The sequence below is a fragment of the Dryobates pubescens genome, chromosome Z, assembly GCF_014839835.1.
Source record: "Dryobates pubescens isolate bDryPub1 chromosome Z, bDryPub1.pri, whole genome shotgun sequence".
NCBI lineage: Eukaryota > Metazoa > Chordata > Aves > Piciformes > Picidae > Dryobates > Dryobates pubescens.
In genome coordinates, this window is record NC_071657.1 from 128,800,229 (window position 1) to 128,816,625 (window position 16,397).

General features: G+C 41.4%; 1 protein-coding gene across 1 annotated transcript in view; it reads right to left on the bottom strand.

Annotated features, from left to right (window-relative positions):
• Nucleotides 1-730: 730 nt before the first annotated feature.
• The window catches only part of LRIG3 (leucine rich repeats and immunoglobulin like domains 3), a 54,895-nt gene continuing 39,228 nt past the window's right edge, over nt 731-16,397 (bottom strand). Inside the window, exons 12-19 of the mRNA XM_054178453.1 lie at nt 15,579-15,742; nt 10,803-11,123; nt 9,977-10,258; nt 8,123-8,575; nt 7,758-7,916; nt 6,475-6,618; nt 6,108-6,389; nt 731-1,389 (exon numbers count right to left, since the gene is read on the bottom strand). Coding sequence (XP_054034428.1) covers nt 1,145-1,389; nt 6,108-6,389; nt 6,475-6,618; nt 7,758-7,916; nt 8,123-8,575; nt 9,977-10,258; nt 10,803-11,123; nt 15,579-15,742 — 2,050 coding nt within the window. The 3' untranslated portion in view covers nt 731-1,144. The remainder of the gene's footprint in view (nt 1,390-6,107; nt 6,390-6,474; nt 6,619-7,757; nt 7,917-8,122; nt 8,576-9,976; nt 10,259-10,802; nt 11,124-15,578; nt 15,743-16,397) is intronic.

Here is a 16,397-nt window from a genome sequence, read left to right on the forward strand (position 1 = left end):
ACTGCAAATCTACTCCAGCAAGAATTACAAATTGCTCAACTTGACTGAGCAACTGAATAAAGCACAGATCTCATCTATAATCGGAAAAGGAGAGCTGAGTAAAGAGCAGAAGCATGAGTTAAAATGGAAAGAAAACATTATCTTGTACTTGGATTACCTTCTCATGCTGGGTGTGGAACTGGCTGCAGAAGCAAAAAAAAAAAGAAAAAAAAAGAGGGAGAAAGGCTATGGGAAAGCAAAGACTTGGGCATGCACTGCATATTTGGCAAACACTTAACATTCAGCCACTTGGAAAAGAGTGGTGCTACCAGGCAGATATCCAGTACCTTTTTTTCTTCTTCTACTAAATAGCTTGACATGGATTTTGCACTTCCTGTGCACGTCCTCCACCAGAAGCATACATGCAATTTGCACACCGTTGTGTGCATGGAAACGTCTGACCGGAGGAATTCACAAAGTGGAAGATTTGCATACTTACTTTGGCACAAATTGCATCAATTCGCTTTACCACTGGTCAAGGCAGGGCCACAGCCACTCTTAGAAGTTGAACTTCTTGAACACAGTAAATCTAAAGAGACAAGTTTTAGCCAAAAGGTGCAAACACGTAACAGAAGGCATCTACATATGCAACACTATCTCCAAAACCAATCCACGTTTTTCATGCCTCATACACTAATGCTGGTCTGAGACCACATGGCAGCAGAGTTTATTAAAAGTAATGTGCAAATAAGATGCATGATACCTGCAAACAGCATGGAGTTGCCATTTGTAAAAAGGTACAAGTAACAGTACAAAATTAGAATGTTTATTACTCGTCTCAATAAAATGAAGTCTGACATAGAAATACATATGCTGTATTATTTACACCATTAATTTACAAAAGATATTATTTGCATAAAAGAAAGTATTTTTATAAGGAATGTTTTCCCTGTATTAAAACATAAGGGTGTTTTGGCAATTGTGTTTTATTTGCATTTAAAACAAAAAAAAAAGGTCTTTATTTGTTCTGATTTCATAGCACCATGTGCTTGCCTTCTTCCCTTCTTCTTCTCCTTAATCACTTGTTAAATAGAATTCCACGCTGAGGTAGTAGTATGCAAAGTGTTTCTTTGGTTCCAGAAATCAATGGCAGGTCCAAAAGAAGCTATGTATCCAAATCATAGGATTGGAAAGTAGAAGTCCTAAAGTTTTCAAAGGATTGTTTGTAAGTATAAATGCTATCTTCTCCTTTGGAAACTGTCCTTTCCTTTCCATCTTCATCTGCCTCCGCACTGCAGATCAGTGAGGCATGAGGATTATTATAGGAGGGTTTTGGTGGGTGATTTGCTGGCTGTCTACAGCTTGAAAGAGAGTCCAGCCGAGGCCTCCATAAAGGCTTTCCAAATGTTCCTGAAACACAGCAAATGTACAGAAATACTTAGGCTAATGGTCTTGTTTCACTGGGGGCTGCATATTAAAATGCAAGCAAAGAATCATAGAATCATTAAGGCTGAAAAAGAACTCTTAAGACCATCAAGTCCAACTGTCAACCCAACCATGCTCACTAAAGCATCTTCTGAAGCACCACATCTACACCTTTTTTTTAACACCTCCAGGGATAGTGACTCCACCACCTCCCCTGGGCATCCTGTTCCAGTGCCTGACTGCTCTCTCAGTAAAGAAATTTTTTCTAGTATCCAATCTAAACTGCTCCTGGCATAACATGAGGCCACTTCCCCTTGTCCTATTGCTAGTTACTTAGGACAAGAGACTGACCCTCACCTTACTCCAACCTCCTTTCAGGCAGCTGTAGAGAGCTGTAAGGTCTCCCCTCAGCCTCCTCTTCTCCAGACTAAATAATCCAGTTCCCTCAGCCTCAGCTCAAGACTTGTTCTGCAGGCCCTTGTGTTGCGGTGCTCAAAACAGAAGACAGTACTGACGGTGTGGCCTCTGTACTCCCGTTGGTCACACTATTCCTGATACAGGCCAGGATGCAGTTGGCCTTCTTGGCCACCTGGGCACACTGCAGGCTCATATTCAGCCAGCTGTCAACCAGCACCCCAAGGTCCTTTTCTGCTGGGCAGCTTTCCAGCCACTCTGCCCCATGCCTGCAGCGTTGCATGAGGTTGTTGTGACCCAAGTGCAGGACCCAGCACTTGGCCTTGCTAAACCTCACACAACTGACCTCAGCCCATCAATCCAGCCTGTCCAGATCCCCTCTGCAGTTCACCAAAGTGTGATTTTACTTAACTGTTATTTTACCCCTAAAAGAAAACATCTGTGTGATCACAAGCACAAGGCAAGATTCTGCCGCCTGACATTAAAAAGGTTTCCAAATTAAATGCACAGCCACACACAACCTCTTTCATTTGTTTTTAGACTACTCCCATGCCCATTTTAATTTGAGGAGGGTGATGGGGGGGGGGGGAAGGGGGCACACAGATCAAACTGCAAACATATCACAAGACACATTCTAATGCAAAAGTCACAACAGTCTCTTTGTTTTGTTCTTCAGTGAATGAATGACACACAAAATCTGCTGTGCAGTTCAGCAAAAATAATAAACACATGTCAGAGCCCAATGACTCTATTGTCTCAAAACAATGCATGTCGCAGGGCAGGGCTGATAGCCCCTAATTACTCTATTGTCTCAAACAAGGTGTGACATTACCTGGTCTGAGTAGACAAGAGTGGTGGTTTTGATAGGCTTAGTATCTCTCCAGGAGAGCTGCCGTGTTGTCAGAACGGCTTAACATCGATAAGAGATCGTTTCTGTGGCAGTGGGAATTCCCTCTTTCATTATTTTAAAACCACTGCAACAGCGCCACTGAAAGGCCTACGTGCACACTGCATTCACGCATACCTCTGTGACTTGGAGAGGCTGTCCCACTGCCAAAAGGGTATAAAAGGACCACAGCTTCCGGGGTCCACGGTTTGCATCTACCACAGAAGACACTGAAAGAATGTACACTCGCCATCAAGAACTTGGACTAAGCCCATGAGACCTTGTGGGAACCAAGGGTGGTGATATCTTTCTTTTCCTTTTACTTAATTCTCTCTATGTATTTTTTCCTTTCCTCTTTTCTCCCCATTTTCCCTCTGTTCCAGTACAATCTAATAAACCCAACTCATCAGCTGTTTGGCATCAGTTCACTTTTATTTACTCCAAGAAAGTTTTTGAATCTTAGAACGGCCTCCCCCACTGCCCAGGGTTGGCTCAGGATACTGGGTGGTGACAAGACATAAATAAGCAACCACAACTTGCATAGGGCTACACATCTTCCCACCGTGGAATCTTTTTCTGGTTGCTATCTCCCATTGATATCAGGTCCCACTAGCCAAATTTTCCATTCATACCTGTAGATCCCTTTGCTCACAACTGGCTAGAACAGCCATATGACAAAAGAGAATTTGGCATTTCAGCAGAACGTTTGTTAATAATTAGACTTTACTAGCCAGAAAATAATTATTGTGCCTGTCACTTCACCGTTGACAAGCTGCAAGATGGGCCTTTGCTTTTTTCACTGAAGGAAGATTTGGCCATAGCAAGTCACAGTGTCTGTGACAATCAAAAGACTTATTTTCAGAGGACAATGTGCCACAGGCAGATTTTGAAGTCCTCAGTTTTTATTAATAACACTACAATCATTAATAAATATTGCACCCAAAATCCTAGTTTTGCCTTCTAGCTTTTGCTTCTAGTTTTGCTTCATTGCTGGAAGTTTGAAGCAAAACTGTAATCTGAGGAGCTACTAAAAACGGATTTGGACAAGATCTGTATTTGTATTAATGATTTACAAAGCAGTTTTATTCCTATCACAATATGGAAAGATGTTCCTCTAACCTACAAACAAATCCTGTCTAAAAAAAATAAAATCCCATTTGTGAACTTTCAGGCTTATGAATCTAGTGATGGTAATTCCAGCTTTCATCTTCATTGTGATGGTGGAGGCAAAAGTGGGGTTCAATTTGAAGATAATGATACTAAAGAAGTGAAATGATGCTAAAGAAGAATGATGCTAAAGAAGTGAATCCACAACTTAAGAGATCTGCAAGACTTCTTCCACAGCCACTATCTTTAAGATCTACCCATAGACTCTTTGAGTGAAGAGGACTAATTATTATGAACCATTCAAGGCAATGAAGGTGGGTGGGGTAATAGCTCAGAATGTAGCTCTGCATAGATTTTAGGGCAGGAAGGGGAATATGAGTCCTTGACACTGCCTTAACTCCTCAGTACCCCAACATACACACACTACTTTCTGCAGGTGATAAAGCCCTATCTGCACAGCTCCACCACAGAAATAGTGGCAAACAGCCAGGAGGCCCTCTAGTCCCAGGGCTTCTGTAAGATGTCAGGGCACAGATCTGCAATGTTTTTGCAGTCCAAACATCTGGCTTTTGCAGGGGGAAAACTTCAGAGCTTGTACCTCCCTCCTCATCCCCTGAGAACAAAGAGCCCAGTGATGCACATTTCCCCAGGTTCCCTTGCAGAATGAGTAGGCCCAGGCCTTCACCAACTATGCTGACACACCAGCCAGGAAATAATCCATAAGAGGGCTGCACTTGGTGCTCAGATATCACAGGGACAAAAGCATTTTGGGTAGCTTCAAAGGTGAAGCAGTACTCTTTTGTTTCCCCCTACCTCTCCCTGAAATCTGGATCAAAACTGTAAAGTCTGAATTAAAACTTCAGCAACAATTTTGTCATATAAATCATAAGCAAAGAAGTACAAAAGAGGGGTAGAGCATTTTTTCCACAGTGCCTTACTTTGAAGGGTAAACAAGTTCTGGCTCACCATGTTATGTACCTTCATACAATGGAGTTCAACAACTCTCCCCACCTGCCCTGAGCCATCCTGGAACCCTGCACACCTTTTGCCTGCTGGGCAAGACTTTTGGTATACCTGAAGTTTGTTAAGGTGTATCTGATTATTTATGGAAATCTGGCAGTTTTAATATTAAAAGATGAGAACCACAAGACTGATGACATCATTGAGTGCACTGGTAGGGATGGACCTTTAGAGGTCATCTAGAGACATTCCCAATCAGATCAGGTTGCTCAGGGCACCATCAAGCCTGACCTTGAATGCCTCCAGGGATGGGGCCTCCACCACCTCCATGGGCAATACCACCCTCATAGTAAAGAACTTCTTAATGTCCAATCAAAACCTACCCTTCTCTAGCTTAAAACCACTGCCCCTTGTCCTAGGTGCTACCTTTGTAAATAGCCCCTCCCCAACTTTCTTGTAGGTCCCCTTCAGGAACTGGAAGGCCACTCTAAGGTCTCCCCAGAGCCTTCCCTTCTCCAGGATGAACAATCCCAGCTCTCTCAGCCTGTCTTCATAGGAGAGGCGCTCAAGCCCTCTGATCATTTTTGTGGTGCTCCTCTGTACACACTCCATCAGGTCAATGTCCTTCTGGCCTCCATGTCCTATGTAAGTGAGAGACATTAAAAACTCCAGGTGATCTAAATATGCTCATCATACAGTTTTACTGTAATTGCTCTCCTGTTCCTGAACTTCAAATACTTGGGACATTGTATCTTATGGTTCTTAGAAGTCAGGAACAGAAGACGGCTCACAGTTATACCTGGAGGTGAACCATCTCACTGGACTCCCACATTTAACCTGAGGACCAGAAAGCACCCTGAGTTCTGGGGCATCCCAATTGTCTTCATGCACTGCAGAGAAGAGACAGCAAGCCTATGTGTACAGTTCAGTTCAGTGAGCCTTAAAAAATTAGATACTGCAGCACCACAAATTAGGAAGGAGAGAGGGGAAGAAAGCAAAAAGACAAGAACACAGGCAAACTGTCAAGAACTCAAAAAGCCTTTTGCCAGATATTTTCTCTCTCTCCTCTCCTCATTTCTAAAGTATTTGTATTCCACATGCCACATTATCTTACTAAATTCACAGACACTTGCAAAAAGAAGCCTTTGCAAAACTGCATGAAATAATTTTTTTTCACAACTCTCTCTCTATGAGCATCTAAAAACGACCACAGAATTACCTATTCAAAGACTGGGAAATAAAAAGCTGATAAACCAGTTTTGCTTAGTGCTGGAAGTAGAAAATGAGGCAGTAAGGATACCAGAAGCTTGTATAAAAACCAATAGCTAGAACATACCCATGAAAGTGCTGTTACTGATAACAGATGAGGGTTCCAAACATCTGTTTAAATCAAACGTGTCTGAGTTCAGACTTTTGCTTTTCAGTCCAGTTCCTTCATTCTGAGTATAAATGGAGTTAATCAATTTGCTATTTGCTGCCTGCATCCCAATAATGCCAACACACTGGTCAAAGGGATCTTCCAGTGGAGGTGAGTATTGATAGCATTCCTTTTTCTTTAAATATCCAGACTCATAGGGGTCCAGGCATGCTGTTCTTTGTTCTTGGTCAGGGTTGCAACCTAAAGAAAATGAAGAATTGGTTTTATACACATTTGTGGTAGCACAAGATCATATAATGAATTCCCCACCCTGCCCCTGACTTACTTGCACTGTAGGCTTCAAAGGCCTCAGAGCTGTATGTGTTTCCTTTTAAGTACACGGTCCCTGAAGTCCCCAGATAGTGGCAGAGGAATGGATCTGCAACACCCTCCAAGTCTGTTTCACTGCCATTATCTAGATGGCAATTGCCTTAAAAATAAAACTGACATGTCAGTGTATGGTCTTTTCTTAAACTTCATCTTCCACTTTCCCAAGTAAGTTTTGTTCTTTTAAGAACTTAATCTGTTCCAACAAAATTTCACAGTGTACTTAGAGTTTAACCTTTTGATGAAGATTCTAATTCTAGCAAATGTTCAGTTAATTAGCCTGACAGAGCATGAGTCACGCTGCTTCATTATACAGTCTCTAGGTTACAGAACAAACTCAATCCCAGGAACCAGATCTAGGGAATTCCTTCCTCTAAAGCACTGGAAGTTAGACTCATGCTCTGTCACAGAGCCACCTTTTGGAGCACTGAGTGCTAATGAGACAGACCCAAGTGGCAGAATCTGAGGGAATTATGGGCTGCCCTAACAGCTATACTGACTTTCAGCTCAACAGTTCTTGAAAGCTGTGGACATGGTGTGTGGTACTTGCTTCATGAAGAAGCTGCTCCTCCCACTACACCACAATGCAGAACTATCTTACCAACTGCTCCCTTCTCATTTGCCCCAACTCCTGACAGTACCTCAGCCACAATTCCTTCCCAGAGCAACATGCCTTTTCCTACCTAATCCAGGAATGTTCTGGATTCTCAGGGGCCAGATGTATAAATGCTAAATACAGAAGCTTTTAACTTGCAGTGAGCTTTATTGACTCTGATCCTAATAACTGTTCTAGCAGGGAAGTTTAATCAGTTGTACTATACTGAAGTTACACCAGTATCACAGTATCACAGTATCACAGTAACTAAGGTTGGAAGAGACCCCAAGGATCAGTATTACCACTCATGCCTACATTCTATTAAAAGCATCCTTTTCATGTCCTAACAGAGGAAGATATGTTACTGTAATTCCTTTTGGATACTCTTGGTTTAGAAATGTGCCCATCAGCTTAAACTTACCCTTGAAAGTAGAGAAAAATTTCATGACTTAAACAAAGCCATAATGCCATTTGAGTGAACAGAACCAAGCTTCTGCTACTATCTTGTTGAAGCAATAAATTTCACATCCTCTCTTAAACTGCACTGAAGACATTTCTTTAGTGTTATTTCTATTAGTTAGAAAGACAATAGCCAAACTGTGGCTACTCAACCAACATGGAAAATCTGCTTAACATTTTACACATACCATTACTGTCTCTCTGCTGCAAAAAATACCCCCCCATGGAAGATGTGAGGAACTGATGATGACTGCCATTTTCAGATGAACCATATCCATCCTGCCTTTCAGCCAGTGTGCCCTGGGATGACAGGTAACTCGGGATGTCAGCAGGCAAATTTGTTTCATCTGTGGGGGCACAAAACACACACAAAAGGTATCAGCACACCTCAGAATTTGTATTAGAATTTTTTAACTTGTCAGCAAACTGCTGAAGGTAACAAGTAATTCATCCTTCAGACTCTGAGTCAAAGCACACAAATGTTCCTACAATAATGTAGGAACCATAAACCTTTTCTTTTTCCCTTTCCAAGGTAAACCTTCAGTTTACACACCTGTATTTGTGATGCTGCAATCTTCATTTCTCCTTCTGGTGTGGTAGATGATGACCACCCACACCAAGGAAGTGCCCACCACACAGCAAACCACAGCTATGATCACAATGCCAACTGTGGCCCATCCGTCATCATCAAGTGATGGAACAATGTTTTGAGGAGAATCACAGGTGGGAGTAGGAATTACGTTAAGGCGGATGTTGCCCCGTTCCGTTCCAAGCGTATTAGACATTTCACAAGTGTATTTTCCAGCATCTTCTACATCTGTATCCACAATAATTAGTAACTGATTGCCTGCAGCAAAGAAATGCCTTTCTGTTACCACGAGGGAACTGTCATCCTTAGTCCAGTTCAGCCGGGGTGGTGGGCTACCACCAGCGATACACTGCAAGACTGCAGTTTCACCTTTTGTTACAGTTCGATCCAGCAACGGCCGCAAAAATGATGGTGTTTCTGAAAGAAAAAAAAATAAGCCTTATATTTTAAATGACCCTGAAAGAATGAGAACATGTCATTTTCCTTCACAGCTCAAGAGGAAAAACTAAATTAAATGCATCAGTAAAGCCTAATGAAGCTTACTCTCATTCTCAGAAAAAAACACACTCAAGGAATTTGAACTCGGAGCCTACTGTTTACTTGTCAATCGATCAGACCTAGATGCTTGAATACCTTAGAAGGTAAAAAGGCCAAATCATAGCTCAAGATTGCAGAGAACTAAAATAAGAAGAGTTAACAAAATGTCAGAAAATTATAAGTTAAAAATCTCCTGTCTCTAAGCAAAACTAGCAGCCCCTTTTCCCATTCTGACGTATCAGATAATATGTACACATAGTGAGACATAATTAACTTTTATTGTTTTGCATCATAATAACAATGATGTGCTGGAATAGATATTTTCAATCTACAACAGTGTGGTAGGTTGAGAGAGGGCTTAGCTCTCCCTCCTCCACAGAGTAAGAAACCACAGCTAACTCAGTCGAAGAGCAAAAGCTATATATTTACAAGCATATATGGAAAGCAGGTTATATATAACACAATATATACAGGTATTTACAATATATACACAGAAATACACAGCAAAGACAAATAACACAACAAAAATCCCTCCCTCAGGGAGGGATCCCCTCTTTGGAACCCCCCTCTCTCCCCCCCTTACCTCCCTTTTTCCCCAAAAAGGGGTTAGAGAGAGAGAAAGGCAAGTTACTAAGGAAAAGAGTTGTTAGCAAGCTTCAAAAGCCCATGCAGGATTAGTGTTTGCTTATCTGAAGGCCAAGTCCAGCAGTTCGCAGAAGAAGCAGGCAGGGAGAACAGGCTGAAACACCAAACTCCCCCAACTCCCAAACCGAACTGAACTGAGGAAAAAAAAAATTTTCCAACCGCTTCACAATCTAAAGCTGAATTTTTGTTTATCAACCAATGAAATTCGTTTAGAATATCAGAATGTTTTGGTTCTAGTACCAAAAACATTAGCCAGTGTGTTCCAGCAGTGTTTGTTCTTAAAGGCACAGCCTCAAACGACCACAAACAGTTACAGGACAAGGGACAATGGCTTCAAATGAGAGAAGAGCAGATTTAGATTGGATATCAGGAAGAGGTGCTTTACCATGAGGGTGATGGAACACTGGAACAGGTTGCCCAGGGAAGTTGGTTGGGGCCCCATCCCTGGAGATATTCAAAGTGAGGCTCAACAGGGCTCTGGGCAGCCTGATCTAGTTGAGGATGCCTCTGCTTACTGCAGAGGGGGTTGGACTAGGTGACCTTCAGAGGACCCTTCCAACCCAGACCATTCTATGATTCTATACCAGTTTTGCTCTTCCAAGGAGATTATGCCATTAAGAACTGCCAGCATCTTACCTAGCACTGTTAAGGTCGCGTTAGCTGAAATGCTGCCGGCAGTGTTTTGAGCTGTGCAGCTATAAACGCCGGTGTCCTCAATCTTCACATCAACAATAAAGAAGACGTCGTCTTCAGGCATGACATGCATGCGCCTCTTGCGTGCTGCAGGAAAATCTGTTCCACCATCTTTCTGCCAAGCAATCTGTGGGACAGGATGCCCAACTGCAGCACATTCCAAACGGGCCATTGCCCCAGCACGGATGGTTAAGTCCATGGGGATCTTTGTAAATGAAGGCAGCACTAAGAGGAAAAAAAAGTTAGCGATACCAAAATGAGCAAGCGAAACACACACTTTTAATTTCTTTCACAACATTTTCTTAACATTCTTCTTGGTCTCAAAAATGCTGGTGAAGCATACAACTTAAATTTATCAGCAACCAGCAAAGAGAAAGAGAGGCAGTTGTGAAATGTGAGACTGCCATCAAAACCTCATTTCTGCTAACAGCCTCCTACATGACCTTTCATAATACCTTGAAACAAAATACACCTCTTGACTCCTGTGAAGGAAAGATTGTTTTTCCATCATTACACAGACTTTGGCAGATTTGCTACAAATTTGGTCTGTTTGGTTTTTTAACTGTACGCTGGTTCAATGCAGTGGGGCCAGGTGTAAAACTGAATGATAATCTTGGAAAGAGATAAATATTAAGAAATCATCTCAGTCTATTAAGGGATCTTCTAAAAGACACAAATAATAGGGGAAAAAACCCACTATGTTTATACATCTTGATTAAATCATTCTATTTTGAGTCTGCGAGCAAAAAGTAACTAACTCAATACTTACTGTTGACTGTAAGCTTCGCTTTGACAGAGTAGGATGAACCAAAATGGTTTGAAATAACACACTGGTATTTCCCTTCATTACTGAACTCAACATTGCGCAGCCGAAGGATGGTAGTGTACTCCATCACTTCACCTCCCTGTGCCCGGAGGTGGGCGTAATTCTCCATTTCAGCGTCTTGCAGTAACTCATTGTCCTTCTTCCATGCAAAAGTCATTGGGGAATCGCTGCTGCTGGCTGCCGAACACACAAAGCTCAAATTGGAGCCTTTGATTGCTGACTGGGTTTCTGGCTGGACAGTGATCTGTGGTTTAGGAAAATCATCTGCGCAGAGGGGAGAAAATGTAACACAGAGAAAAAGAAAAAAATATGTGAGCCTTAAGGATCTTTCTAGAGTTTGCAAGCCTTGCTTTATGTGTCTGAGCAAAGAGTCAGGTATTTATAAAAAGGATACACAATGCTTTTGTCTCAGATTACCTTGGTCTTAGGGCTATACTCATGAGTTTATTGTGCCAAGTCATCTCTTACTAAAAGCAAGCACATTTCAAAGCAGATTGCATACATTTTGCTCAATGGCAGCACCAGGGAGGAGAGATCTACCCCTGACATCTACAAGAACTGTTGTGAATGCCAGTCATGAAGCTGGGTCTCTTCAGTTTGCAGAGGAGGAGACTGAGGGATGACCTCGTTCATGTTTATAAATATGTAAAGGGTGAGTGCTAAAAGGGTGGGAGTCAGGTTCTGCTTGGTGATGCTCAGTGACAGAACAAGGGACAATAGGTGGAAGTTGAGGCATAGGAAGTTCCATCAAAACATGAGGGGAAAATTTTTCACTATGGGGGTGACAGAACACTGGAACAGGCTGCCCAGAGGGAGTGCAGAATCTCCCTCTCTGGAAATATTCAAAACCTGCCTGGATGAGTTCCTGTGTGATCTAGTTTAGGCGATCCTGCTCTGGTGGGGGGGTTGGACTAGATGATCTTTCAAGGTCCCTTCCAGCCTGTAACACTGCGATTCTGTGATCTTTACAACAACTTAGGCTGCTCTGAGTTCTTCTTTATTGAAAGTACAGTTCTTCTACTATCAGAAACTGTAAGTTAAAGTTGAGGGGTTTCCCCAAACCCATAAAAAAAGTTACTCTTCCAGTGATCCAGGGCTGTTTGGTCCAGCTAACAAACACAGCAGCGTTAAACATACTTTATACAGGGTAACACACAAGGACTTCAAAAGATGCTAGCCTTTACTGTTGGAAAGTTACCTCCAAATTGGCATTTGGTGAATTAGCTGCCTTCTGAACTACTGATTCTGTCAACTGCACATATATTGAATGCACAAAACAAGTGGGCAAGTGCTTGGTCTCCACAATGCAAAAGCCTTAGTGCAGTCCCAGATTTCAAGATGTCTTGTAACTCCTGACAAACACACAGGCCCAAACTTCATAGGGAATACAGGAAAAGCCCTGGGCCCCAAATACTTCTTAGTGCAGATCTTACCTGCACTGTGGAGAGTCAGGTTTTACCTAGCAACCTAGCACCTTTGCCTTCCTACATTTCATTTGTGTAGGAACAACATATCAAGGTCAAAGTGTTATTTCCTCCAGAAGAAGCAGGGGTGGAGGGCAAAGTGCAGATAGCCTGAACTATTATGAGAAAGAAATTGAAGTGCTGGAGCATGTCCAATAAAGGGCAACAAAGCTGCTAAAGGGCCTACAGCACAAGTCTTACAAAGAGTGGCTAAGAGAACTGGGGTTGTTGATCCTGAAGAAAAGGAAGCTGAGAGAAGACCACCTCACTCTCTACAACTACCTGAAAGGAGGTTACAGGGAGCCAATAATCAGTGTCTTCTCCCTAGTAACAAGTGATAGGACAAGATAACATGTCCTCGAGGTGCACCAGGGCAGGTTAAGTTTGGATATTAGGAACCATTCCTTCACTGACAGGGTTGACAAGCATTGGAACAGGCTGCTCAGGGAAGTGGTTGAGCCACCATCCCTGGAAGGATTTAAAAGACATGTAGGTCTGGTGTTGAAGGACATGGCTTAGTGGTGGACTTGTCTGTGTTAGGTTAACAGTTGGACTCAGTGATTTTAAAGGTCTCTTCCAACATAAACAATTCTGTGCTTCTACAACTATGTAATATAAAATAAGGTATTAATCACTTAGATGGTACTTTTCTAGCATCACTACATCAACTTGAAGTAATTAACACATGCCAAAAAAGCATCTGTTCTGCTATTCTTCCACTGTTACCTTCAGTGCAGAAATGTCTCATGGTTTGTTTCAACTTGAAAGACATGATCTCAGGAAGCACAACACACAAAGATTTTGTGTGTTTCTAGTTTCACAGATATGTAATTCCTGCCTAATACATGCTTGTCTTCAACAAAATTAGGATTACTCCCTCCCATCTCCAAGCTGTTTTCAAAAATGCAATTTGGCACTACTTTCAGGATTTATACACTCATATAAATTACACATCAGTTTAATCAATTTCAGACAAGACTTAAAACTCCTCTTAAAAAATGCTATAAAAGTGGCTATTGTAAACTTGTATGGCAAGGTTGTGTATACTCCAATGTCTAGTGATGGCATAATTTAACGATTCAATAAACAGTGAAACATTGATTGCATTAAGACATTCTAGTTACTTCTGCATGACAATTACTTTACATATTACATGTAACAACTTTGTACATCCCTTTGTGCTAATATGTCTTAAAGTGTTTGAAATTATTAATTAAAAATGGCATTCAGCAACTAAACCAAAGATTACACACCCCTGTGGTTTAATAAGAGATGCTACCTTTGAATACCTCAATTTAGTTTCTTTCCAGAATAATCTCCTCATAATAAGGCTGTATACTTCATATATACTCCATTAGCTATCAAGTAATTTTTATTTCCTGCACTATGTCATCTTCTCCTTTTCAGCAGTAGCTAGATTATAAACTATCAACTCATTGTGTAACAATAATTATATTAAACATTAGATTGCTGATAGGAAGCGAGAAACCAACGTTTAAGTACACTATTTTATATTCTGTGCCTGCTTTTCCACTGAATCACAGGATGTCAGGGGCTGGAAGGGACCTCTGGAGATCATTAAGTCCAAGCCCCTTGCCAGAGCAGGTCAAACAGGAATGCATCCAGACAGGTCCTGAAAGTCTCCAGAGAAGGAGACTCCACAACCTCTCTGGGGAGCCTGTTCCAGTGCTCTGTGACCCTTACAGTAAAGAAGTTCTTCCTCATGTTGACGTGGAACTTCCCATGCTGTAGTTGCCCCTTGTCCTATCACAGGGTGCAACTGTGAAGAGGTTGTCCCTTCCTTCCTGACACCCAGCCCTCAGATATGTATAAACACTTATTAAATCCCCTCTCAGTCTTCTCTTCTCCAGAGTAAAAAGCCTCAGGTGTCAGCCTTCCTAACGCTCCAGTCCCTTGAGGATCAAGTAGATCCCAGTCCCTCTTGGAACTGGGGAGCCCAGAACTGGATGCAATATTCCAGGTGAGGTCTCACTAGAGTAGAGTGGGAGAAGAACCTCCTTCAATCTGCTGGACACACTCTTCTTAATGCACCCCAGGATCCCATTGGTCTTCTTGGCCATATGCTGTCCCATGGATAACCTGTTTTTCCATCAGGACTCCCAGGTCCTTCCCCAAAGGGCTGCTCTCCAGTAGATCATCTCCCAACCTGTACTGATGCAATTTATTCCTTCCCAGATGCAGGACCCTGCACTTTTCCTTGTTAAATCTCATTAGGTTACTCTTTGCCCATCTTCCCAGTCTGTCTAAGTCTCTGAGTGGCAGCAGTAAAAATTAAGCAGTCGTATTTGCTATGTGAGCAAAGTTACTAAGACAAGTATGGTTACTGTTTTGTCTTCAAGGAACATAAAGTCTGAAGTTTCTTTAGTAAGAAAAATATGTGTAAAACAAAGATAGATAAAAATCTAGCTAGCTTTTAATTTCAAAGTTCCCACAACATATCAGACTACTGAAACACACATCTTCTCTCTGAATGCTTACCTTTGCTATAAATGGAGAACATCATATATAGGTGATAATGAATGCTACTACATACATATAGAGATATTTCATTTTTAAGGTGGATGCTATCACCTCAAATTCTTGAGTCTTCAGAGTACAAATATTTTACTAGCATTTACTCTCTGATGCATTGAAATACAAAGCATCAGCAGCATAACTATAGGAAACAGATCTTTTAAAAGAGAGTTTACATACAGGTAGTAACTTCCATGGTTCAAATAATTTTTGAAGTGGACAACAAAGGCATATAAAAAAGGTCAGAGCTGAGGTCACCATGGCTATTTCATCTTCAAATTTCTCAGCTCTGCAATAAGCTCAAGGGAGAGAAAGTATGAAAATGATTTATAAAACAATCAAAACCAAAAACTGCACCCTACGTTTGCCAAAATATGTCTCACTGAAAAATGACAGTTACCTAAACAATGTCCATCTTTTACATTCAGAAGCACATTTACCACCACAAACTACTGAGCTTTCTCTTCTGTGCTGTGCTAGGTACTATGTAAGCACAATCTACATGAAATAGAAGTCAGATAACCGTTACCCTCCATGTTGTACAAAGCCACAAGCTTTAAGCATCTACATCACAGTTTAGGAACAGAAAAGGAAATGTTAGCAAATACTCAATCCTTTTCATTTTGTTAGAGTAATAAACACATTTCAAAGAAACAATAACAAAAATCAAAGCACTCAACAAGATTTGTGCAAGGCAATGCAGAACAAAGACTATACTCACCACAAACAAACCCATCCAGGCTGACAGCAAAAATACTTCTCCCTTTTAACAGCTGAGGATGGGCACAACTGGCATTTACAAAGTTCTGAAAGTTGTTCTCTGACATCCACTGTGGCAGCCATTTTAACTGGCAGTCACATAAGAGACTCGATGTGTTTAAGTGCCTAAGAAAAAAGAGTTATGTTCAAAGCCTGTCTGGTTGTAGGTTTTTCTCCTGTTTGTAATATAGATCAATATGAGCATGTCAGTAACAAATCCGAATTAGTAGGTTAAATACATATATCACAAGAGAAAGAATCTAATACTACTTAGCTCAGATGTGGTGACACATTGTTGTGACTCCTACACTCTACAAAGCAGAGACATTATCCTGAACACTCAGCTTCTCCTATGAGTCCAAGCTTTTAGGCATGCTCAAAGAGTTTTGGGTAAAAAACTATGATCAGAAGGGAGGTACTCTAAAAGCTAACATCAAAAAAGTTCAGAGACAATTTCATTCCTTCATTTCCATTCCAGTCAGAATTTATCTTGAGGAAGACATTTAAAAAGGGGGTTGGGGAGATGAAAAATCATCAAGTGCTGAAGTAACAAGTGCAGACCTGATTATCAGTTTACCTAACTTACGTGAATAGCTACATTCACAGAGGGGGGGGAAAACAAAAAACACCCCAAACAACAAAGCAAAGGGATATTCTATGAAGCATCTAGAATTAGAAGCTGAAGTAAGAAGAGTTCTCAGTTGGGCCAAGAACTCAGAAACTCAGAATAGCCCTTGAAAATTGCATTAAAAAAACAGAGTCAGTAATGAAATTCCCCCTC